Source organism: Natrix helvetica (genome assembly GCF_964273705.1).
Source record: "Natrix helvetica genome assembly, chromosome: 1".
Classification (NCBI taxonomy): domain Eukaryota; kingdom Metazoa; phylum Chordata; class Lepidosauria; order Squamata; family Natricidae; genus Natrix; species Natrix helvetica.
Window position 1 is genome coordinate 126,532,321 of NC_138548.1, and position 23,784 is coordinate 126,556,104.

The 23,784-nt window shown below is 42.1% G+C and overlaps 2 protein-coding genes across 7 annotated transcripts in view; one reads left to right on the forward strand and one right to left on the reverse strand.

The window, feature by feature from the left end:
* PRKAG3 (protein kinase AMP-activated non-catalytic subunit gamma 3) overlaps positions 1–7,396 on the forward strand; it is a 23,388-nt gene extending 15,992 nt beyond the window's left edge. The window contains exons 10-13 of one of the 2 annotated variants that reach the window (XR_014173862.1): positions 1,471–1,508; positions 3,261–3,407; positions 4,869–5,049; positions 7,258–7,394. Coding sequence is in view for 1 of the 2 variants with exons in the window: in XM_081936154.1 (XP_081792280.1) it covers positions 1,471–1,508; positions 3,261–3,407; positions 4,869–4,962; positions 7,258–7,280 (302 nt within the window). In the remaining variant the exon portion in view is untranslated. Of the gene's footprint in view, positions 1–1,470; positions 1,509–3,260; positions 3,408–4,868; positions 5,050–7,257 lie in introns of both variants that reach the window. The other variant, XM_081936154.1, reaches the window with a different exon arrangement.
* The window catches only part of LOC309383511 (rac GTPase-activating protein 1-like), a 26,613-nt gene continuing 9,050 nt past the window's right edge, over positions 6,222–23,784 (reverse strand). For 2 of the 5 annotated variants that reach the window (XM_081936151.1, XM_081936152.1), the window contains exons 6-17: positions 21,083–21,124; positions 20,714–20,791; positions 19,835–19,970; positions 18,698–18,855; positions 17,205–17,360; positions 16,716–16,811; positions 14,128–14,329; positions 13,516–13,621; positions 11,721–11,853; positions 11,144–11,255; positions 10,960–11,013; positions 6,222–10,650 (exon numbers count right to left, since the gene is read on the reverse strand). In XM_081936151.1, coding sequence (XP_081792277.1) covers positions 10,562–10,650; positions 10,960–11,013; positions 11,144–11,255; positions 11,721–11,853; positions 13,516–13,621; positions 14,128–14,329; positions 16,716–16,811; positions 17,205–17,360; positions 18,698–18,855; positions 19,835–19,970; positions 20,714–20,791; positions 21,083–21,124 — 1,362 coding nt within the window. In that variant the 3' untranslated portion in view covers positions 6,222–10,561. Of the gene's footprint in view, positions 10,651–10,928; positions 11,014–11,143; positions 11,256–11,720; positions 11,854–13,515; positions 13,622–14,127; positions 14,330–16,715; positions 16,812–17,204; positions 17,361–18,697; positions 18,856–19,834; positions 19,971–20,713; positions 20,792–21,082; positions 21,125–23,784 lie in introns of all 5 variants that reach the window. The other 3 variants (XM_081936150.1, XM_081936149.1, XM_081936153.1) reach the window with 2 other exon arrangements.

Genomic DNA, 23,784 nt, shown 5'->3' on the forward strand with positions numbered 1-23,784 from the left:
TAAGACGACATCACTACAAGGAAGGGTGCTAAAGTTTGATGCTAATTCACAGCATAAATGAGAGCCAGTTTAGCTTAGTGGTTAAAGTACCTGGCTAGAAAGAAGGAGATCATGAGTTCAAGTCCTGTCTTGGCCATGAAAGTTAACTGGGTGACTTTGGACCAGTCACTTTCTCTTAACCCAATCCACCTTGCAAGGTTGTTGTTGTAGGAGGAAGATATGTTTGCTGCCTTGAATTATGTGTAAAAAATAATAACGGCACGTACAAGTAAATAAAAATAAATTATGCATCTCTATTTAAAACGAGTCCAGTTAGTTACCGTATTTTTCGGAGTATAAGACGCACCGGAGTATAAGACACACCAAGGTTTTGAAGAGGCAAATTAAAAAAAAAAGTTTTTGCACTCTGCAAACCTCCCAAAACCGGCCCGTTTTTCATTTTTTTAAAAAGAGGCATGAATAGCCTTTAGGAGGTTTGTAGAGTGCTGCTAGGGGGTGGGGGTGGGGCCAAAAACGAACAAAAAATGGCCCATTTTTTGCAAAAATGGGCCCGTTTTTTGTCAGAAAAAGGGCATGGATAGCCTTTAGGAGGCTTATAGAGTGCTCCTGGGGGCTGGGGGGGGGGCAAAATTGAGCAAAAGCCCATTTTTCTCTCATTTCTGCCCTCCCCAGCCCCCAGGAGCTCTCTGAAAGCCTCCTAAAAGCTATGCATGGCCATTTTGGTGAAGGGGCGGGGTTTTGGGAGGCCAAAAATGCTGTATTCAGTGTATAAGACGCACCCAGATTTTCAGCCTCTTTTTTGAGGGAAAAAGGTGCGTCTAATATCCGAAAAATACGGGTAGTTTATTTTATTGATTGGCCCATGGGCCATATCAAGAGTCTAGTTAGTTCAGTAGGTCTTTTCAGCTACATGACTGCAGTCTTAGTCTGGAATTAGGCTTATCACTTTAAGATAGAGAGATGTGTTTCAGAACAATGTTTTAGCGCTTTTAACACCATGAAAAATAAAGTTGGCTCCTGGAAATGCTGACATTATCAGGTAAATAGAGGAGATTTTTTTTGTCCTTTCATGATGATATTGCAAAAAACCCCAACATTTTGGATGATGGTGTTTAATAAGATGCATAGTGATAATTAATGAACATGCAAGTTAACCCTGTTTTAAATTAATCCTTAACTCTGTTAAGAGTTGCTAAGATCCTATTTGGCAAATACTAAAAAAAGAAATTCCTTCATAAAATATAGAGATAACTTTTGGTTAAGTTGGTCATGTTAATTTTCCATTCTTAGCTTCAAGCTATAAGGCAGGCCTGGAAATTCATAATGAAATTGTGAAAGCATATTCATTGTCAGGTTCCTTGCAGGAAAATCTGTTAATCTTTTCTGTGGTAACTTTCATGCATTGGAAGATTTAATTCGTTACACCTGGAGAGATTCCTGAACAGCTGTTCCCTTCTGTTTCTTATGTAGGAACGGTAGTTGGCCTCTATTCCCGCTTTGATGTGATTGTAAGTATGGGCAGTTATTCTTCTAGGTTCAGATGGTCTGATAAACAGAAACACTGCATTTCCCCTAAAGGAAGTCATTCCCAGATTTAAGATTTGCCCCATCTCCAGCTATAGAGTAGGTTAAAACCAAAACTCTACCATTTATTTTGCAGAAAAAAAAATCCCCTTAAAATAACTCTTATTTTAAAGATAAATTATTTGGGAACAATTTTTTTGGAAAAATACACTAAGAAGGACTAATCTAGCAACAGTTCACATACAAAATAAAATCTGTATATTAATGTGAGGAGGAAACAGCAACTCTTAACTAATGGTAGGAGAAAGGTATATGCCATTTACCTTTAAGACAGGAAATAACATCTAACTCCTGAATTTCAGAGAAGCAGTGTAAGAACAATGTCTCCAGCTGAGGCTTCTAATTCTACAGTGATCTAGATGAATAATCCTTTTACTAGGGTAGTTTTATTTCCATTGAATATTTGTTATACAGTGACTGGTATAAAGTAGAGCATATTGTTTTTAGCAGGGACGTGCGGTCATTGGAGGCAGGGGAGGCAGAGCCTCACCTCTCATCATGAAATAATAATATATAATAATAATATCCACAAGGGAGTTTCATATATATAAGAGGAAGAGGAGGGAGGAGGAGGAGCGCGCGCGGGGCGGTGCCAGCTGAGCAACCGGCGGAGGCAGGAGGGTTCTCGGAAGCGCCAATAACCTTCCTGCCTCCGCTGTACTTTGCGCGCTGCTCCCGACTGCAATAGGCATCCAGAAGTGGCAGGGGCTTGATGACGTCGCTGCAGCTGCCATGCGCGGACGGACGGAGGTAGCGAGAGTGGCGCCGAGGCAGTCCGGCTGACGAGCGACCGAGGATCAGGCTGCCTGATCCTCCATCGCTCGCTCGCTCTTTCGTCCGCCCGGACCCCTCGGCGCCACTCTGGTTACCTCCGTCTGGCCGTGCCCAGCAGCGACGTCAGCGACATCATCAAGACGAAGTGGCTTGGAGGCAAAGTGCTTTTCAGTGCTTTTCTGTGCGTCTGGCGTTTAGGTAGATAGCCGGATATCCTAAACGCCAGAAGCACAGAAAAGCAGCTGCTGTTGGGGATCGCGGAACGCGAGCCGGCGAAGCGCGCTCAGGAAGGCGGGGAATGGGATCATGATCCCATTCCCCGCCTTCCTGAGCGTGCTCCACCGGCGAAGCGCTCCGCAATCCTTTTCTGTGCGTCTGGCATTTAGGTAGATAGCCAGATGTCCTAAACGCCAGACGCACAGAAAAGCAGCTGCTGTTGGGGATCATGGAACACGAGCCGGCGAAGCGCGCTCAGGAAGGCGGGGAATGGGATCATGTGTGCTTGAGGCTGAGGCAGCCTCAGGCTCCAGCACACGTCCCATTCCCCGCCTTCCTGATGACGTCACCAGCCTCACCAGCCGTAAACCTCACCGCACGTCACTGGTTTTTAGTGTGATTGTGGCTTATCATATTGAATGAAGTGAGCCATTGAAGTCCTAAAGCTGTCAGGTGTGTTAGAAGCCAGACAATCATAGTTTATGTAATAAACTAAGCAAACCATGGCTCAATGTGACATATGAGTGTACCATGAATTAGTGTGTCAATATCATTGTGCTAAGGCCTTGCTTCAAAGATTTTGAAGTGTCTCTCAGCTTAATAGTGTGCGTTCACGGTGGCCATAATGCAGTAATGCTCTACTCCCTCTTTCCTCCAAACTCCTCCTCTCCACTTGCTCTCCATAGCATTTGGCTGCTCAGAAGTCTTACAACAATCTGGACATTAGTGTGGGAGAAGCCCTGAAACAGCGCTCGGTCTGCCTAGAAGGGGTCCTTACATGCCATCCCAATGAAGCTCTAGAAGACATCATTGATCGCATTGTCAAAGAGCAGGTATGGCTCCAGGATCGTAGTTAAGAGTGGGCAATGGGTTGGGTAAATTCACATCCGTCCTTCTCTAGATTCCTCAATATGTGTGCGTCCTTCAGATCCAAAGCCTTTTGCCTACTAGATCATGGCTAATCTATGGTTTTAATCCAACCATCCTTTCACCTGTCCTCTGACTTTTAGTGACAGCTGTTCCAGGAGCAATCTAGGCTCATCTAGTCTGTTTCATATGGAAAAGACCATGACCACAAACAATAGACAAATTGATGGGTGTGTTTTGGGTGCTGCAGATGGACTTTTATTTTACATTTGTAACCCAGTATGGGCATGTAATATCTGGACTTCTAGCTTTTGTTTTTTTCCCCCTAGCAGCTCAAGAAGATTTAAGCATAAAAATGCAAATTATGGCATTATTATGATGTTTGGCTGTAGTCATCCAGATGCTTAGACTGGATTTGGCATTGTATCTTCCTATTAAGTCCTTCTCAAGTACCTGGAATAGACAGATGTTATTACTGTAAGCTACTTAAAGTAGCTCCACAGCGAGATACAATAATTTGTAAATAATTTCATTATTTACAAATAATGAAACAAAACTCAGCCATTTTAAAAGAAATAAAATATCATTGATTGGACCTATAAATAAAAGGAATACAGATAATTTGGAAGTTTGTCTAGATGGGAAATTACAGATAGTCCTTAACTGATGACCACAATTGAGCCCAAAATTTCTGTTGTTAAGCAAGGCAGTCCTTAAGTGAGTTTTGCCCTATTTTATGACTTTTCTTGCAACAGTTGTTAAGTTAATCACTATAATTATTAGTAACATGGTTGTTAAGTGAATCTGGCTTCTCCATTGACTTCGCTTGTCAGAAGATCATAAAAGCTGATCACATGACCCTGGGACACTGTAACCATCCTAAACATGAGTCTGGATTTTGATCATGGAGAAGCTGCAGATGTTTTGTAAGTGTCAAAAACAGCCGTTAGTCACTTTTTTCAGGGAGATTTTAACTTTGAACATTAAACAAATGGTTGTAAGTCGAGGATTACCGGTATTAGCTTCCTTATAGGATCCTTATAATGAGAGCAATATATGAAAACACGGGATGTTTCAGGAACTCCTTCACACAGGGACAAAGTTCTTTTTTAAACAGTGTGATTGGTAACCCTACAACTTGGTTTAAAAAAGAGCCCACACTTCCTTTTAGCCCATGCATCTGCTCTTTTCCAGGTCATTGGAGATGACAGTGATGCAATAGGGCCTACCTAAGGCTCCACCATGTGTATTTGTATATACTTTCCCCCTACTTTTTGCACAGAGTGCTCCAATTCCTAAACAGACTGTGCTAAACACTGTAATTTCACTTCTGTGAATGGCATATTTTCTGTCTGGAATCTAAAACTCCTCTTTACCCTCCTGTTCCTACTTTTGCCATGATGGTGTTCGGCTCACTCGTTGAATAGGTCCATCGCCTGGTTCTGGTGGATAAGAAGAACACTCCGCGAGGGATCGTGTCCCTCTCTGACATTCTCCAAGCCTTGGTGCTCACACCCGCAGGTATCGATGCCCTAAAATCTTAGCTGGTCGACGCTCCATCCTTCTTCCATTTGTACCCTCCAATTCCTACACTTCTCTCCAGCTCAGGTAGGCCCCAGGCCTTGGCCTCTCCAGCCTGTTTCCTGCTGCTGCTGCTGCTCATTTTTTAAAACTTGCTGCTGGGTTTCTCATGTCCATCTGATCAAGCCAGGTCTGTATTTCTACTCCATCTAGCACCGTTCTCCTGGCTTGGAAGGAAGGCCGGTGCACTGCAGTGGAGTTATAGGAGCAAAGTAGAAATTTTTGTGGGGAGGGCACAGCATTGATTCAAAAAGACTGAATCGCATCTTCTAAGTTTATGATAATGGAAGGACTCCAAAATTAAATGTAAGCTTTTTAAAGTTTGGTTGCTTTTCTTTTAGCCTTGTGGATTTTCTTGTATTCATTTTCTGATTGCACTAATGCACACTGAGATGCAGGGATTTGTAGCAAGTGAGATAATTAAGGGTTTCAGATTGTTCTGCCAAAGGCAACAATCCAAGCAGCATGTATCAGGAAAAGTTGTCTGTGTGTGAGGAGGAGGAGGGAGGAGGAGGATGTGTGTGTGAGAGAGAGAATGAGAGAGAGAGGGTGTGAGATTTCTTTATTTCTACTTAGTACTATTGGTAATAAATTACTATATATATATAAAGATGCCCCACCTGAAAGCCATTTCTTGCCTTGTTCCACTGTGCTTGATTTTGAATGAGCCTGACTGAGCCTTTGACTTTGATTTCTTGCTGCTGCCACCAACCCAAAGCTAGAGATATTTGTGCCCATCTGTATCTGTGTGCTCATCTGGCTGGCATAGATTTGAATATACAATTTGTCTATTAGTAACAATCTATATATATGAAAGCCAAATACCACTCATGCACCATTACAAAATCTCCAGAACCGTAAAGCCTACAAACTTGAAATTTGGCATGTATGTTCCTCTAGTCTTCTAGGTGCTTGCTAAGAAAGGATTTTTTAAAATGACCATATCATTAGCTCTGATGCTAAGGAGTTAGACATTCTACTCCCCCTCCCCACCTGAAAAGAACTCTGCTCCAACTGCCAAGGGGCGTGGCCAGTGTGTGACTCATTTGGCCTGTGGGCTGGGAGTTTAGACATTCTACTCTCCCTCCCCACCTGAAAAACACTTTGATGCTAAGGAGTTAGACTGAGGGAGAGAAGGGGATAAGATAGGAGAGGCCTCTGTGGGGTAAACCTGAGGGAGAGAAGGGGAGAGGAGAGACTGATTGCAACTACTCATTAATTTTCAGGCTGCAAGTGTTGATTTATTAAGCCCTATCACATAGTTTCACATAGCACAGGTATGTTAATTCTGCTGGAATGACATTAAAGCAGAACCAAGTCAGTTTGCTCAATTCCGCTTCATTTTAAACCTAAAATTCTATCTTTCAGAACCTGGAATGAAAGATAAATCCCCTATACTTAATTTCCTGGAAGTTGTAATTAATACTATAATAGTGACTTAACTACATACACTTTGTATTTCTTAATACAAATATATTTTATTTATTCTAAATAAAATTGGGTATAAACTAATTTAAATGTGAACCAATTTAGGTGTGAAGAAAAAAAATGTCTTGCTGCAGCTATTAGTCAGAAACTCTTGCCAGTCCACTGCAAATCATCCAATAACCTATAAATATTTCCCCAATCTTCCTTCTATCTGCTCCTGCTTTATTATGAATTAGCAATCCATTGTAAACAGACCTGCTTGTATTGCAAGCCTGCTTGTATTTTATTCCCTCTTACCTACTTAATTAGGGAGGAGGCTATCCAAGCCTGTTCCAAATTCCATCTTGCTTCTCAGGATTTAAATAATGTTTCAGCCCTCTTTGCTTACACAGAAGTTATTGCCTATTTCCCTTGAGGGCATCTTCCTGACTCTGTACACCCTATAATACTTGTTTGCTCTTGCAGTGTATTGATTTTAGTACATCAAAAATCCAAGGTCATTGTCCTCCTGTGACTTAAATCTCAAAAAAGAACTTCCTAATGAGCTGGTCAGCAAAGCAGATTATTTTTAAATGGGGAAGGGGCATATATGTATTTGAGGATACCGTTTTAGTAGACAGACCTGCATTCTCCCTCAGAATGTCAGTTCTGTCAGTACTACTCAGAAAAACAACTACGGGTAGGATCTGTCCGGTGGGACATGCACTTTTCTCAGAAGCTTCATGTAACTTCAGTAGCCAAAAAGCAGCAAAGGGATGGCTCATTTCCCACTAGATGATGTTAACTTTTATGAATTCCATTCTGCAGGCATCAACCGCTATTCCCTCTGACAGTGTGCAGGACTACTTGCTACTTGATCTACTGCTACTGCATCTATGGCTTGTGGGGGCCAGGAAGAGAAGCTCTAACAGCGATGAAGAAGGCCTAGCATCTCAAGAGCCCTGACTGCCAGTTCCTTCCTCTCAGTGAACCAAGTTGAGAGGAGATCTGAGGAGGACAAGTGTTCTAACCTCAGAATTGTAAATGGAGGTGTCACTTCTTTGCCCCATTAACTAATATACAGGAACTAGTCTGCTACGAGTGTTGGGGGTGGGTGGGGGGAAAGGAGGTCTGTGTGTGACTTGAACAATGCGTCCATTGCTTGCCTCCTCTTCTTGGCCTCACTTACTGGAAGAGATTGTATTTGAAAATCCAACGTGCTTCAGGGCCTCTTTTGCTTCAGCTGGAAAAAAGATTACTAGAGGCCATGGCTACTGCTTCAGGATAAAGCCTAATCCAAAAAAAGGTTATTTACCTTCGCTGCAGGAGGTGGATTAATTCTAAGTTAAAGACAGATTCCACACCTTGAAAAGGACTAAGATGAGGTACTTTAGAAAGACTTGCAGGTTTTTTCCTTAGTTCTTAAAGTAGGCTCGTGTCTTGTTTGTTATTTCATTGCACTTCCAAGGCACAAGACCATCTTAGGATAATTGTTACGAGATAAGACAGTTCCCTTAAGTCTGTACAGTTTTAGGCCCCTTTTCCATGTGTTTTGCCCTGTTCTGAAACATAATAATTCTGTCTCATGAACAGGAGACAGGGAGAGATGGTTGTATTGGAAAGATTCACCTTTCCTCTTTTAAGCCTGCAGTATAAATCAGGGCTTTGTTTTTGTGCAACTGTAGCACACAGTAAGAAAGATTGTGCTAGAAGGGACACAACTTAATGTGGGAGAGCTTCCCTCTAGGTCAGAATACGTTTGCACTTATTGCTATCACATTTGGGGAAATAAATCATTCACACAGATACCCTTTTTATATAGAATCATACTTCCGTTTTCTAGCAAGTGGCGCTTGGTTATTTAAGCAAGGACAAATGACTGTCTGCCTGGAATGCTACTACAGGAGATTGAGCTTTGATATAGGTAGTCTTTGACTTATGATTAATGGAGCCTGCCAATTACTGTTGTGAATTGTGATGGTTGTAAAACAGGTCATCATGTGACCAACTTGATTTTACAATATTGTTTTTGCACTGGCCATCAAGCAAACACCATGGTCATTAAGTAAACCCATGGTTTACTATGGTGCATTTTTGCTGAAAACGAACTAAATGCTGGTTTTTGGCAAAAACATCATAAATTGTGGCCACGTGACTGCAGGACACTGCAAATGCCCATAAATATGGGCCAGTTTCCAAATGTCCAAAATAGTCATGTGACCATCGGAGGGCAATCATCAGAACTTTGGAACTGGGTTGTAAGTAACCCTGAGGAAGTCTGTTGTAACTTCAGTCATGATGTGACCAGTTGCAAGTGGAAGATTACCTGTCATGCTGAAGGATCCTTTTAAATCTTCTCCAATTTAGTACTGTCCCAATCCACTCCTTGTCCTAAGCCATTTTGGCTTAACCACTGCTTATTTCCTAAACCACAGTGAGGTAAGACCAACAAGCCTAAAACTTACTGCTGGAGGTGTGAGCTCTGCAGAGAGGCACTATTCAAGCATATGAGGAGCAGGACTAAACAGCACTTATAGCATTTAGATGAGAGAACTTTCTGGCTAATAAAAGCCTACATGAAATTATAAAGGTGTGGACTGGAGTCTAGTTATCAGTTCAACACCACTGCTAAGGCACATTTGGGTCGGCCCTACTCCTATGGAGAGAATTGAACATGCAATGAGTGATAATAGCAACACTCAAGAGTTGTCTATAAAGAATATATAAGTTGTCTATAAAGAATATAAACTATGAGTACTTCAGTCTCCTGGGCAGGTATGTACCTGCATAACGTCCAAAAGCCTTTTTTTAAAGGGGAATAATCTACAAATAATCCATAACTGAAAAATGGCTTCAGCGAACACTTTTTGAGTTCTCCAGACTTCTTTTGGCATCATTTGGGGCAATAGCAGCAAAGCTCTCATATTAAGCTAACAACTGTAGTCATGAGATTTGAAATTAGTGGCTTTATCTTAATGCAATACAGTACCTCAAATTAATTGCTCTTTCAAGATTGACATCTTGGGCTAGCCTGAAGGATATGCATTTAATCCAAGGCAAAATTCAGTTTGAAGGTCCTGTCTGATTTTAGTTTTCAGAAATGGCTGCTTTATCCCATTGTACATAAGATGTCCTCTGCTGCCTATTACAATAAGGCCCTTAGAATAAGGTCTAGTTTAGCTCAGTTCTTGGCCGGATTAATTCTACAAAATTTTCATATTCCACATCATCAACAATATGGATTTGCCATGATAATGTTTTTCCAGTTCCCTATTTGACCTGAAGCATAGTTATTTCCTGATGTCCCCAGCTGAGACTTGTGCAATAATTGGGGGATAATTCTATTTTCAGATTGTTTTCCTTATTCCCTGCTTTTGTAACACAGGATTAAGAGTACTAGAAAATCTGAGGACATATTATGCACTCTTGTTGCTCCAAAGAAAATATATTGCTCAACTGTGGATTTTGATTTTCTTCCCAGACATCCCCCGTCGTGCATGAGCATTAGCATTTTTATTTTTCTACAGCATATCCCCTAAAAAGAAAATCTGCTTATTCTAAAGAGAGTCAAATGCTTCCTTTTGTCCAAGAAGATTAGTTGCTAGTGCAAATCTGCAATAAAACTGATCTTTCTCTGAAAAAGCTGTGCCTTCAGAAAATTTCTTGCCTTCAGTTTACAAGGATCACTAATTCATCCACATTCCCAACACCAGATGATATTATCAAATTCTGCTATCAACATATATAATAGATAATAGGACCAAAATGTACAAAATTGAGCATATTTTTGTTCACCAGATTCCACCTGTTGAATCTGCTGATTGCTATAAGTAAATTGAACAAAAAAAAAAAAAAAAAAGATCTGAACATCTTCAATTCACCCACAAGTCCACAATGGAGAGATCAGTAGAATGATAGTCAAAGATTTACTCCACTCTTTTGTCAGCCCCTAGTTATGGAAAAAAGGGAACCATGATGTTCTTCAGGAAGGAGATCAAAAGTCCTCCACTATTAAGAAATAATGATGGGTGATTAAATATTTCTGAGCTTGGGAACTCCGCTTGAAGGCGGCTTGCTGGAGAGTACAAGGCAAGAAAGATGCAATCACCAAGTGATGAACGCAAACCCTTCATTAGCAATCAGAATAAATGGCCACCTTGAGTAGCTCCTTATTTTGGAAAGGGTAAGAATCTCCCCATCTTTTTGGCCCGGGGGACATCCCTGTCAGAAGAGAAGAATAAAAAAGATAAACCAAGAATGAACATGCCCTCTACAATCATAGTCATTCCACTAATAATGGTGTTTGTTTCTGGCAGACCAAAAGTGGTCAAATACAACCGAATGCATAAAGGTTTGGCACTGGTTGTGAAGGGACAGGTTTCATACAGTAAGCCTTAATAAGTCAGCATTATGTCACCTTTTCCAGTATGGTTTGATCAATGCCACCATTCCATTACATCTAGCCAAGTTTTCAGTTGTCTTTTTTGAGTAATACTCACAAAAGTGGCAAAGTTGTGCCCATGCACTTACGAAGCATGTTGGGAAAGCAGCTGTTTCCTGGACTCAACTGGACAGTGCTGGCCTCTGGGGGAACAAGTGGATGGAAGAGCTGGTGTATGCTGGTCAGGGAAGATTAGGCTCATTCCTTTAACATGCTTTTCAAGATGATCAAAACCGCAATGCTGTCTCATGCCTTATATTTGAATTAACTCACCTTGCTCATTCATTACAATGGGCTGATGTACTGATGGGACAAGGTTTTCTTGCTCTTCTTCTATAAAATGCTTCCAAAATTTGAGTGGCAATGCTAGGAGATGGGAGACGACCTATGGAAAGGAAATAACATCAGCCTCTGTCTACCCCCTTCTTTTTCTTTCCCCTTTGGTTCTTTAGCTGACGCGTATCTCAAAAATGGAATTCCATGGATTCCATTTAAAGCAGTGTTGTTAATCATGATAGAGAGGAATACTACAAATAACCACCCAGAGTCACTTCAACAGAGAGCGAGATGGATGGCATTTAAATTTAATCAATGAATTATCCAAATAATGCTCAATGAAATCTCAAAAGCAAAAAAAGGTTAAGAATATTCGCTACACCCCACCTATCAAGTCTTGCCTTGTTCTCACATTTGAGAGAAGCTATGTTCTCCCAACCCATCCCACAGGAGATAAGTTATTGTGATACAAAGGAATCAGTCCTATAAAATCAAGCATTTCTGACAAAGAAATGCAGTGCAGTGATGAGCCACTGAAAGCTGAAAGAAATTGAAGAGAGGTCACAGACGTTACCAGGCACTGGCGTGGGGTGTCTTCCATAATGGCATGTGGGCTGGGGCTCGGAGTGCTGTGTCCGACTAGTGTTGGTCCAAAGATGCGTGCCAAGTTATGGCAGTCCATTCGACAATCAGGGCTCTGCATGACCCTATGGATGCAGAGATGGATCCATGGAAACAGTAGCCCATGCTACAGCAAAAGCATTTCCACTGCATGTCATTAGCCATTTCTAATAGGTGTATATGATAAGAAAGCTGTTTCACACACTACGGTGAAGGATGTGAATTCACACATGAAGCCCAGTTTGGTTCAAGGCTAGTATCTAAACCTATACATCTTTCCTTTTCCTTTAGAATGCTGAAGATATCTACAGTTTGAATGAAAACCATACTTTTGCAATCGGAGATCATGAAGTCTGAATGTGTTTTAAAACAGTTGCAGGCAGCCCTTGTTTAGTGATGAGTCACTTAACTACTATTTGAAATTATGATGGCCTTGGAAAGGGTAAAGGTGTCATGGGTGTCTGGCTGTCATAAAGTGTTGTGCTGCCCCCCTCCCTCTCCCCCCAGTCATGCCACCGCATTTGAGGAGTTTGGTAACTAGCTGTCATGTGATTGCAATTTGCTATAGTTTTTGCTGTTTTCCAGGAGAAAATGGCAAGAAAGGGTTATTTTCTGTGATGGTGCAGTGGTTAAGAGTGCAATACTGCAGGCTACTTCTGCTGATTGATGGCTGCCTGCAATTTGGCAGTTCAAATCTCACTTGATTCAACCTTCCATCTTTCCGAGGAGGGTAAAATAAGGACTCAAAATTGTTGGGGGCAATATAGTGACTCTGTAAACCACTTAGAGAGGGCTGTAAAGCGGTATATAAGTCTAAGTGTCATTGCTATTCCTATTTCATATGCTGGATTCACTTAACCATATAATTCGCTTGATAATCACATAGTACAGGGGTGTCCAAACTTGGTAACTTTAAGACTTGTGGACTTCAACTCCCAGAATTCCCCAGCCAGCTGGGGAATTCCGGGAGTTGAAGTCCACAAGTCTTAAAGTTGCCAAGTTTGGACACCCCTGACATAGTACACTTAATTACCATAGTGACCCACTTAATAACTGACTTATTACCAAAATTCTAAGCCCAATTCTGGTTGTTAAGTGAGAACTATTTGTACTATTGCACATTGTCATGAGGTGTGTGTGTGTGTAAGAGGAAGTATTCACAATAGTCCAACATCTGATGAACAGTAGGTATAGTAAACAACAACTATACTTCAATGTAACTTCAACAACGATGGCCAAGATGACAGGAAAGTACAAGATTTCATTCCAGCAAATCTAGAAAGCAAAAGATTGGGATAGGCTCAACTAGAAGTGACAGTAACTGCTTTCACAAGAAAAAAAAAGTTTTAAAATATGGCTCTCTGCCAAGTAGTTGTGCTAGTTCTTCGCTTTAAAAATGTGTCTGATGGGGAGGAACAGGTATCATGACAGTCTTAACATCCAATCCCTCCCAATAAGTTTACAATTATGAAAATAGCTGCTGAGAAGAATAAGCAGTGTTCTTCTTCTTCTGGCAAGACAGACAAAACCTGGGCAGATTTGTGTTCCAGGTATTTTGTAAAAGGAGGTGACTCCGCCTCCGTTGGAGAACTTGAAGCTTGTAGACAACAGGTGCACGTCGGCAGAAAAATGTTCTATTTTTTTCTTTTTCTGCATCAAGCAGGAAACTGGACTGTGTGGCCTGTAAAAACTCTCTCCCAGCTCTCTGATCCTAAGGTTTTCCTTTCCAAGCCTAAATTTGTGCTCACCTATGCAGATGGAGCATGAGAAACGCTAGTGTGTCTCTATTAGTCATGGGCAACTTCGTGACAACACGGCAGAGTTCGGTGTGGCAGACAGATTCATCCAGAATTTCTGAGTGGAAAGAAAGAGTGATGCAAATCCTTCATGCCTTTCTAAGTCATCCCGAGTGTTCAGCCATTTAACCTCGTTCCTTTTTTCACAAATGATCAGTTTTCCCTAATGAAACTAGAATCACTTAAGAGATAGCACCTTAATTGTACAGTGACCCAGGAAGAAACTAAAAAGTTTCTAAGAATCGAGCAATGTCAGGTACAAGAAATCAGGAACCAGGATAGACTTCAAAAAAATATTACAGGCTTATTTCATACTACCTGTACCCAAAGAGTCTGGTCGTCTAATGGTCAAGGTGAATTGGCACCAGATAAGAGTCAACAGAGTGACTTCAAGGGGGAGGGTTGGACTTAGGTCTCTTACAGGGGCGTAGAAACTCCAAACTGATGGTGTGTTTGACCCCTCCCTCACCCTTCCGGCTCAGCCTGGTCATATCCTACATCACCTATGTTCCCCTGAGTCACTTCCACTCCAGTGATTTATCTGAGAATCCCATCCCAACTCACCTGCTGCCTTCAGGAAGGCAGAGTGCAGGCAAAAGGTAACCAAAGGCTCTTTCAGATTCCTCAGGAAATTCTTGAGGATGCCACATATCACATGCACATCAGCCACAAGGTCGAGGGAAGGAAGAGCTCCTCGGGCGGAGAGCAGTTTGTGCTTCCATTCACGCACGATGGGCTCTGCCCCTGGCACTCTGTACAGTCCAGCCTAGAGGTGAGCAAAAGGCCAGGGAAATAATTACAAGGCTGTGGAACATCCACTGGAATGAGCCTAGGCAATTGCTGAGTGACAATGAATGACATCAGTAAAAATCAGAGTGCTAGCCGCTCAGAGAAGGGGGAAGGTATCTAATTAAAGGAGAGAAGAAGTTATGAAAATCCTAAAGAGGTTCCTAGCAAATACGAGAGAAAAACAAACAACCGCTGAAGAGAAACAGATCCATTAAATTCAAGGGCGGCGAAGTGCTGGATTTGATCCCTCAACATACTTCAGAGCACCTGTTTGCAACTCTTCCATGGGGCTGTGTCTTTTCATGCAGCAGAGTTGGATTAAAAAAGAGAACATGATCAGCAGCACTGAAATATGAAAGGGAAAAAAGATGAGAAACTGCATAACAAAATATAGAACAGAGAGAGCAGGCGGGGAAAACTTCTCTGTGTTTAGAGAATTTGATGTAGAGACCCACATTTTATAAACAACAAAATATCAATTGAAAAACTGTTTACGTAGTCATCAGAGGGCAGAAGCAATGGAGAAGGTCTGACAAAGGAGGGCTGATATAATACATGTTCTCTCAAGCACAGTAGACAATTACTTCTGGACTGAATATCATAGAACACAAACTCTATGGTTTTTTTTTAAAAAAAAGGGGCTTTCATGATCAACATTTCTTCCCTTAATTTCCTTGATCTTCTTGGTATGATCTTGTATCTGCAGCAGAATTTCCTTTGAGAAATGTGTTGCATTCAACTAGGGACTCTCGTGCTACCTACACAGTGCTTACCAAAAATTATTCTCATGAGTAAGATACTCAAAGTAAATTTGTTCACCCAGATTGTATTATATAGAAGCATTCCTTGGAGGAAGGGATGTGGTGGCTCAGTGGCTAAGATGCTGAGCTTGTCGATCAGAAATGTCGGCAGTTCGAATCCCTAGCGCCACGTAATGGAGTGAGCTCCCGTTACTTGTCCCAGCTTCGGCCAACCTAGCAATTTGAAAGCATGTAAAAATGCAAGTAGAAAAATAGGGACCACCTTTGGTGGAAGGTAACACCATTCCGTGCGCCTTCAGCATTTGACCATGGAGACGTCTTCGGACAGTGCTGGCTTTTCGACTTTGAAATGGAGATAAGCACTGCCCCCTAGAGTTGGGAACAACTACCACATTTGTGTGAGGGGAACCTTTACTTTTATTCCTTGGGGGTATTTTTTCCACTTTTGTAAACACTCTAACCAAGGATAAAAAACTTAGTCTCTGTGAAAGAGGAAAACCATTTATTTAGGTTTGGAAAAGAAAGGGTAAAGGAAAAAAATCCCAATGCTTTGATTTTCAATAATGGAAGTATTGCTAATTCCACTGGTCTACTATATGTCCCCTTGTATTCTGTAGAAGAAAACAACATTCAATAAAGCTATAAATGTTTTTTCCAATGTTCTGAACCCCACAAAATAAAGTTGCTTTGTAATATCTTGTAAAATTTGAGACCATCTCAGGAAAAAAAAAATGGTAAGCTTAGAGACCCATTGTTTGAATGTTCTGTTCTTTCTCATCACAAGATGGGAGGGGAAAGGACCATCACAAGATAAAGACAATTTAGTCCCTGACAGGAAGAGCATATTTGACTGGTACCTCTCAGAGACCTGGCACCTCAAAAAAATAAACAATTTCTTTTCATTTAGAAAGAAAATTAATTAAAATGTAATCTATCAGCCCTCCCAGTTAAACCAGACAGCAAACGCAACTAGATGAACCCATTCTATTTTCTTATTAGGCTACATTAACTTTAACACTGCAAGTCTAAAAGCACAAATTTCCTTCTGCCTCCACTTTGAACTGCTTGATTCCTTAGGATGGGTCCTTCCTATGTTTTTTTCCTCTGTTAAAAGGACTACCTCTCTTGTGATTGTTTCTTAGGCAGCATTTCCTCGCCTCATTCTCCAAAGGTCACCCATTACGTATTAGGTACAGTTAACATGATATTTAATAATTTCTACTCCCTGTTACATTAAAAATATACAATTTGAGAACACTTCTAAAAAGTTGGATCCCATGTACCCATTGAATCCAAAGGGCTAACTTAACTCTAACTCTATATTCAGATACCCTAGCTCAGGGGTGTCCAAACTTGAGAACTTTAAGACTTGTGGACTTCAACTCCCAGAATTCCCCAGCCAGCCAAAAAGTTTGGACACCCCTGCCCTAGCTCTACGTTCAAATAGCTACAGCAGAGAATTCAGTAAACATTTTTTTTTAAAATCAACAGGGAGTGGGAATTAAGTTTATCTGCAGAGCAAAGCAGTCTATATAATAAACTGAAGTTCCATCAACATTTCATAGCTTATTTTTGCCCACCTTTCCTCTGGATTCCACTTACCTCTTGCAGGCCATGTTTCTCTATTTGAACCACACAGTGAACCACAATGGGGGGTACCAGAGGTGGCTTGGAAGGCGCAAAATCAGCTAGTATACCCTAGGGAAGAGATGGGGCAGACTTCAGAGGTCTCTTTGCATTAGATCTCAATTCCCAAAACGGTTTTTACCCAGGCAATGCCTCCTTTCCAAACGAAGGGATTGGGGAAATAAAAACAAATTCAAAGATATACTGCGGTTTTGCCATCAGGTGGCAGCACTGAGCTGACCTTTGATGATCTCAAAGAACAATAAGCAACTAATACGGAACTGAAGATCACCTGGAAGTTTTAAGGCTGCAAAAGTAAGCAAATTATTGCTTTTTTGGGGGGGGGGAGGGGAATCCCTGATAAACGGCTTCCATGTTATTGCCAAGATAGCTGCAGAATTCATGTAATCATCAGGAGTTAAGTTTGGCTTGAGGATGACTTCGCCCTTTGAGGAGTTTCCTCACCTCTTTCACTCGGGAGTGGGCACCTGGCACACACCGCGAGGGGCAATGTTCTTTGCACGCTGGATGCATTAGAAGCTGACACGAATGACATTTAAGCACCATCGTCCCAAAGCGTAGATGGGATTTGCAAACGACGCAACAGTCTGAACGAAATACCTAGGACAGAGAAAGAAGAAAGATGAACACACACAGGAAACGGAACAAAAGGCATTGGGCCTTTGCAACTCTGGCTATTTCTAAAATAGACAAAACTAAACAGTAACCTTGCCCTTCAGCCCAATATTTTCTTTGTTTGAAATCTCAGAATGTTCACGTTCTCTTTGGAGAAAGCTGTGAAAGGAAAGCCTAAGGGAGTCTTACTTGTCAGCCAGAGGTGGTATTCAGCAGGTTCTGACCAGTTCTAGAGAACCGGTAGGGGACATTTTGAATAGTTCGGAGAACTGGTAAATACCACCTCTGACTGGCTTCCCCCCCATCTATTCTCTGCCTCCTGAGTCCCAGCTGATCAGGAAGGAATGGGGATTTTACAGTATCCTTCCCTGCCATGCCCACAAAGCCACGCCCACTAAGCCACACCCACAGAACGGGGAATAAAAAAATTTGAATCCCACCACTGTTGTGAGCAATCCTTAAGTTACCCCTGAAGTTACAAAGCACACAGGTCTTAAAGCCAATGCTACACGTTACCTTAGCTGTATAGTTCTGGAAGTGAGTAGACATTCCCCCCCCCCCCCCCAAAAAAAAAAATGCTAGCATAGAGACAACCTGGAATTACTGTAATAAGAAAAAGGGGACAATCCTTGACCAGGCCAAGTCCAAAAATGCCAGGGAATTTCTAGAAGCCTGGCACTCTGGTAAATCAGCCATCAATAGGCACATGACATTAACAACATCTATAGACTATGCAAAAGAGACAATCAACCAGCCCAAAAGAGAACAAAAGGACTCCAGCACTTATCCACCAATAATCAACACTCAGATCAGCATACATTAACTTCAAGGTTAACTTCAGACCAACAATCAAGTAAGCAATACCCCCAATGAAGAAACTGCCAAAGAGCCATCAGTAAACAGCCCAATTAAATAATCACTAAGATCGCCTCCCACCCACACAGACAGGCAAGACACCAGAATATAAACTGACAACAAACAGCACTCCTTACTAGCACTGATGACGTTACCTAGTTAGGGTAATGAAACGTCAGCAAGGAAAGCTCAGAGAGCACCGAGGACCCCTCTGACTGTAATAGTCTAGTCCAGGTTTTTCAAACTGGGTAGTTTCCTATGAGAAGCTAAAGGGGGAAAAGGTTTAATTGAACGCAGGGGCCGCATAGCAATTTTTTTAAAGTGAAAAGCTACCACATTCTGATCGCTAAATATTGATTTGCTTAGTTAAAACATTTAACCTTCAAGTAATTGGACATTCATGTCAGAAACTCTAATTCTGCATTGCAACAAATAGTTTGCTTTTTATTCTTAAAATAAGTGGTTACCCTTTTGGAAGCAAATTGGTGTTGCTGGAGTGGTGGCATTCCTGATGAATGAATGGAGGCACCAATAGTTTCCCCGGAGGTAGGCCCAAGGGTCTTGCTTCCAACTTGGCTATTTGGTCTACCAGATTCATCAGTGCTATTCCAGATAGAAGTGAGCTCTGTCAAGAAAAAGATCCCCATTCGGCATGAGGACTATATATATAAAGGCAGGGACCCATCCTTCTATTCTACTCATCTTTTTTCCAATACTTAACCATGAATTAGCCTATATTCCTACCTCGCATGGCATATTTCACCTGGGGAGTGGGGGAGACTTTGTGTTCAAGATTCTCCAGCTAAGACCTCAGTGGAATTCCTCAATATGGACAAATCCTGGTTAAGCTGGAGAGACTTCTCCAACCTTTCCCTTGAGAACTAAGTCTGGGAACATAGGGACAATTAAACTGCCAAACAGTAGAGAAGCGAGAGGGTAGACTGAATATTTGGCAAGCTCTCAGCACACGTATGAAGTCCAGGATTTTACCAGTGAGGGTGCCCAGGAAGGGGACCCAAACCACAAGCCCTTTCCTCCTGTACACAGCCACTGGGGTTGCAAAATTCTTAAGAGAACAAAAACTTGACACTTGAAATTCTTACAGGAGACTGACTCCTAAGCAGGGTTTACACACTGAACTAAACCACAACCTCAGGTTTACAACCCATAAGTCACACATGCTTTTTCATTGACCAGCAAATCCACTTGGGATTGAATGACATACAGTATATGAATATAATCACAGATATGATTTCGAGTGTGGATCCCCATTTCTCTGCTTCTAGCTCAGCTACATTTTCTTCCTTAAAAGATGCTTAAATAGCTGAAGAAAAGCAGAAGGTACAAAAAGCCTCTCTTGTGATGCAACTGCTCTGGATTACACTTGAACAGTAAGAGATTATAAACCTGCCCTTTCATATGCTGCCATTCCTTGCTGCACTCCCTTGGAAACACCTATTAAATACAGGTGAGAAAAAGGAGGTAATTTTCTTGCATAATTGTTAAGCCTTCTGAAAATGCTCTTTCACTAATCATACATATTCAGTTTCAATATGGGTGACCACAACACCCCCTCCCCAAGGGAATGAAGGGGGAATGGACACCTGAGTGTGTGGAAATCGAACAGTTCAGCTGGGATTGACAATGGGATACTCCAGAGCTGGGTGATAAACCGTGGGCAAGGCTTCTTCTCCCACCAATGGCTCTAGATCTCAAGGTCACCAGAGGTAATTCCTTCACCTGGCAAGAATTGGAAGAGAGGAAAGGAAAGAAGGAAGATATGGAGGGAGGGGAAAGAACAGATAATAATCTTTTCAAATTGGAATGCAGGTCCTTATATACATATGATATTTTATATGGACAGAAATACAGGATTGGGTTTAATTTAATCAGTGAGATGTATAGGCTTGCAGGCCATAGTTGCACAACGTGTTTACATATTAGTTCAGATTATGACATAGCAGAACTTATCCAAATAAGAAAGGCAAGGCTGTGCAACATGTATATGCAGGTAATGGCCTAATTAGAACTGACCAAATAAAGAGATAGGGCACATACTAACATGTATCTAAATTGAGTGGATGGAGTAGAGTAGAGGAACCAGGCTGATAAGAGCCAGGAGCCAGTTCTTGGATTATCTTGGAGGAAGCACCAAGCTCTTATCAGGATAGACCAAATGGTTTCCAGAGAAATATATTGGTGATTGGTTGATGAGGATCAACCAATCGCCAAGCTTGATGCTGAACGATGGCCTTTATAGCTTAGTGATCATACCAATCAGGACTTAAGAGGGCTATCATTTTCACTTGTTCCTTCCCTACTTTATTTGACGTCTTATTTAAATTCCTGCTTTGCAATATCACATTATCTCGCTTCTTTGCACAGCCATTCAGTGAAATAGCAGGTTTAAGTTGGCAATGGCAAGAATAGCAGCTTACATCTTGAATACCTTCTCACTCATGCATTGATTGACGGATACGTACGTTGTTAGTAAATGTTCCAGAACGCTGTGAGTGCTTGGCTGCTACTGCTGGCTGAACGAGGGGAGCCAGGGAGAAACGCTGGAAGAAGAAAAAAGTGTAAGCATGAAAGCTGCATGGCCTTATTATAGGGAAGTATAAACATTTTTTGTTTCTTCTATCCCACAAAACATTGGTAGGTGAAAAAAATTGGTGTAGATGTCAAACGTTTCAGAGATTTGAAGTTAAAAAACATTGTGGTTGCAGATGTGTAGATGTATAAAATTCTGCTTCCCCCTGTCCAGCAATAGTGCGCTTGTAAGCTGCTGAGAGTTGTTTCATTGTGGCAGGAGACAAGACAAACAAATATTCTACCATGGCATTTTCACTTACCACTCTGCTTTTACTTTTGACAGATCTGATCATCTTTACATCCTTGAAGACAAACAAACAAACCAACAAGCTTTAGGGAGGACATGGAGGTACCGGTATGTTATTCACAATTTACTTACTGTAACAATAATTTCTAAATGAAAACCTTCAAATTTTGTTTTATACCATATATGCAGCCTTTTAGAAGCACCCAAAGATTCTAACTACCTACCATCTTCAGACATAGATCAATTCCCTAGTACCGTGATGGCGAACCTATGGCACGCGTGCCACAAGTGGCACGCGGAGCCATTTGTCAGGGCACGCGAGGCGCTGGCCAGCTGAGTTCACCTTTTTAAAAGCTATTTCTCGCCTTCCCCAGGCTCCAGAGGCTTTATAGGAGCCTGGGGAGGGTGAAAAGAGCCTCCCCGCCCCCCCCAGGAGGCTTCAGGGACTGTCCCTGAAGCCTTCGGAACGCTTAAAACCACCCTCCGAGCACACCGGAAGTGACTTCCGGGTTGCTCGGAGGGTCGTTTTAAGCGCTCCGATGGCTTCAGGGACCGTTCGAGGCTTCCCTGATGCCTTTGGAGCGCTTAAAACCACCCTCCGAGCAACCCGGAAGTCACTTCCGGTTTGCTCGGAGGGTGGTTTTAAGCGCTCCGAAGGCTTCAGGGAAGCCTCCGGACGGTCCCTGAAGCCTCCGGAGGGCCTCCGGGGGGTCGGGGGAGGCTCTTTTCGCCCTCCCCAGGCTCCTATAAAGCCCCTGGAGCCTGGGGAGGGCAAAAAAAAAATGTAAAAATGGGGGGTGTCGCGCGTTGTGCGTGCATGCGCACTGGGGGGGGTCGCGCGTTGCATTATGGGTGTGGCACGCCCGCACTCGACCCCCCTGCGCTCCCCCCACTTGTGGCAGGCGAGCCAAAAAAGGTTCGCCATCACTGCCCTAGTACATTCATTGGCTCTAAATGGCACAAATTGCTTCCAATGGCTAACATACAAAAGATAAAGGTTCCACTTGCACGTATGTGCTATGTTGTTCCCGACTTTAGGGGGCAATGCTCATCTCCGTTTCAAAGCCGAAGAGCCAGCGCTGTCAGAAGACGTCTCTATGGTCATGTGGCCGGCGTGACTAAATGCCACAGGCACACGGAATGCTGTTACCTTCCCACCAAAGGTGGTCCCTATTTTTCTACTTGCATTTTTACATGCTTTCGAACTGCTAGGTTGGCAGAAACTCGGACAAGTAATAGGAGCATTACGTGGAGCTAGGGATTCGAACTACCAAACTGCAGCCCTTTCTGATCGACAAGCTCAGCATCTTAGCCACTCAACCACTGTGTGACCTTGTACATAGCCATATACATAGGTGCGGCTTAATTTAAGACACATCACACATTCTGGAAACCTCAATAAATAATTGTTTTTAATTTTTATTGTCTGGAGTAAAACTGTTTTGAATAAGTATAGTAATATTTATTTCATTTCACTTTGGCAGCTTACATTAAAATTATGTTGTTAGACATAACTTTACAGTGAAGAACACTGGAAATTAAAAGTGTGGGGCTCAAATAAATCAGTTGGAAAGTAAAATTATTTTTCCATTCCTAACATACCAGCCTCATAAACTCTTCCACCAACCTTACTTTTCCCCCATACCTAGTCTTTGCCCTTTTTTTCTTCAATAGATACACGCCAGTTTATTTGACATACCGTTAGAAGGGAGAAAGATTTGGATCATCATATTGCCATATTTCATATATTTGGATAGAGACCCGAGACAGAATTGGCAGTGCAATGGATCTTGTAGATTAGTATCATAATCAGTATCAAGCACTATAGCAAACTTCTCAGATCTGGTTACCTTTCTTACATGTAGAATAAAGGACCTTCCTCCTGGCTACATTAATGGGAATTCCTGCAGTTCTTGAACTGGCAGAAAATTGCATCAGTATAAGTGAGAGTTCCTGGTTCAGAGATGCTCTGTGCCAGGTACCTGTACTTGAAACATTTCTGAATAAGATCTTCTGGAAGGCAGATAAACCCCATTCCAAAAATTTAGCCTAGCTGATTAGTCGAAGGACAGAGATGGGGAGTGGAATGAAGTGGGAGGGAGCTTGCAGGCACAGAGAACCTTGATAACCGCACCAATCTCCTCTCCCACTATTTGAGTCCATCAATCAAATGGATTCTTTTTGGAGACAGATTTACCAGTCTTTAACAGAGGTTTCAGAAATGGACCAAGTGACATGTCACAGAGACAATGGGGAGATTACCAGGCGCATGAGGGGTATACTTTCTTCTATTTCACACCAGGGCCTTATATTGCACCTGAAACTTCTTCCTCAAGCTGGAAGAAAATCTGGCAGACTCTTGTCAATTTCAACCCAGATCTTGACTACGCCAAATCTCTAGCTGCTAAAAGGGAATAGTGGGACTCACACATGGTTGTGTCCAGGGACATCTAGAAGTATGGCATGGAGCAGGAAAATGGTATTCACTCCCAATAATAAAAACAGCAGAAGGCAGAGCCACACGAAAGCCCACAAACGTTTTGTTAGGTTGCTTTCATCCAACATCGAAGACTTGTGGCATCAAAGACTTGAACCACTCAGAGTTGCTAGTACTTGAGCAGCTTTTTCAACTACCGTGCGCTGTGGTGGCACAGTGGTAAGAATGCAGAACTGCAAGCTACTTTTGCTGACCGCTGACTGCCTGCAATTCAGCAG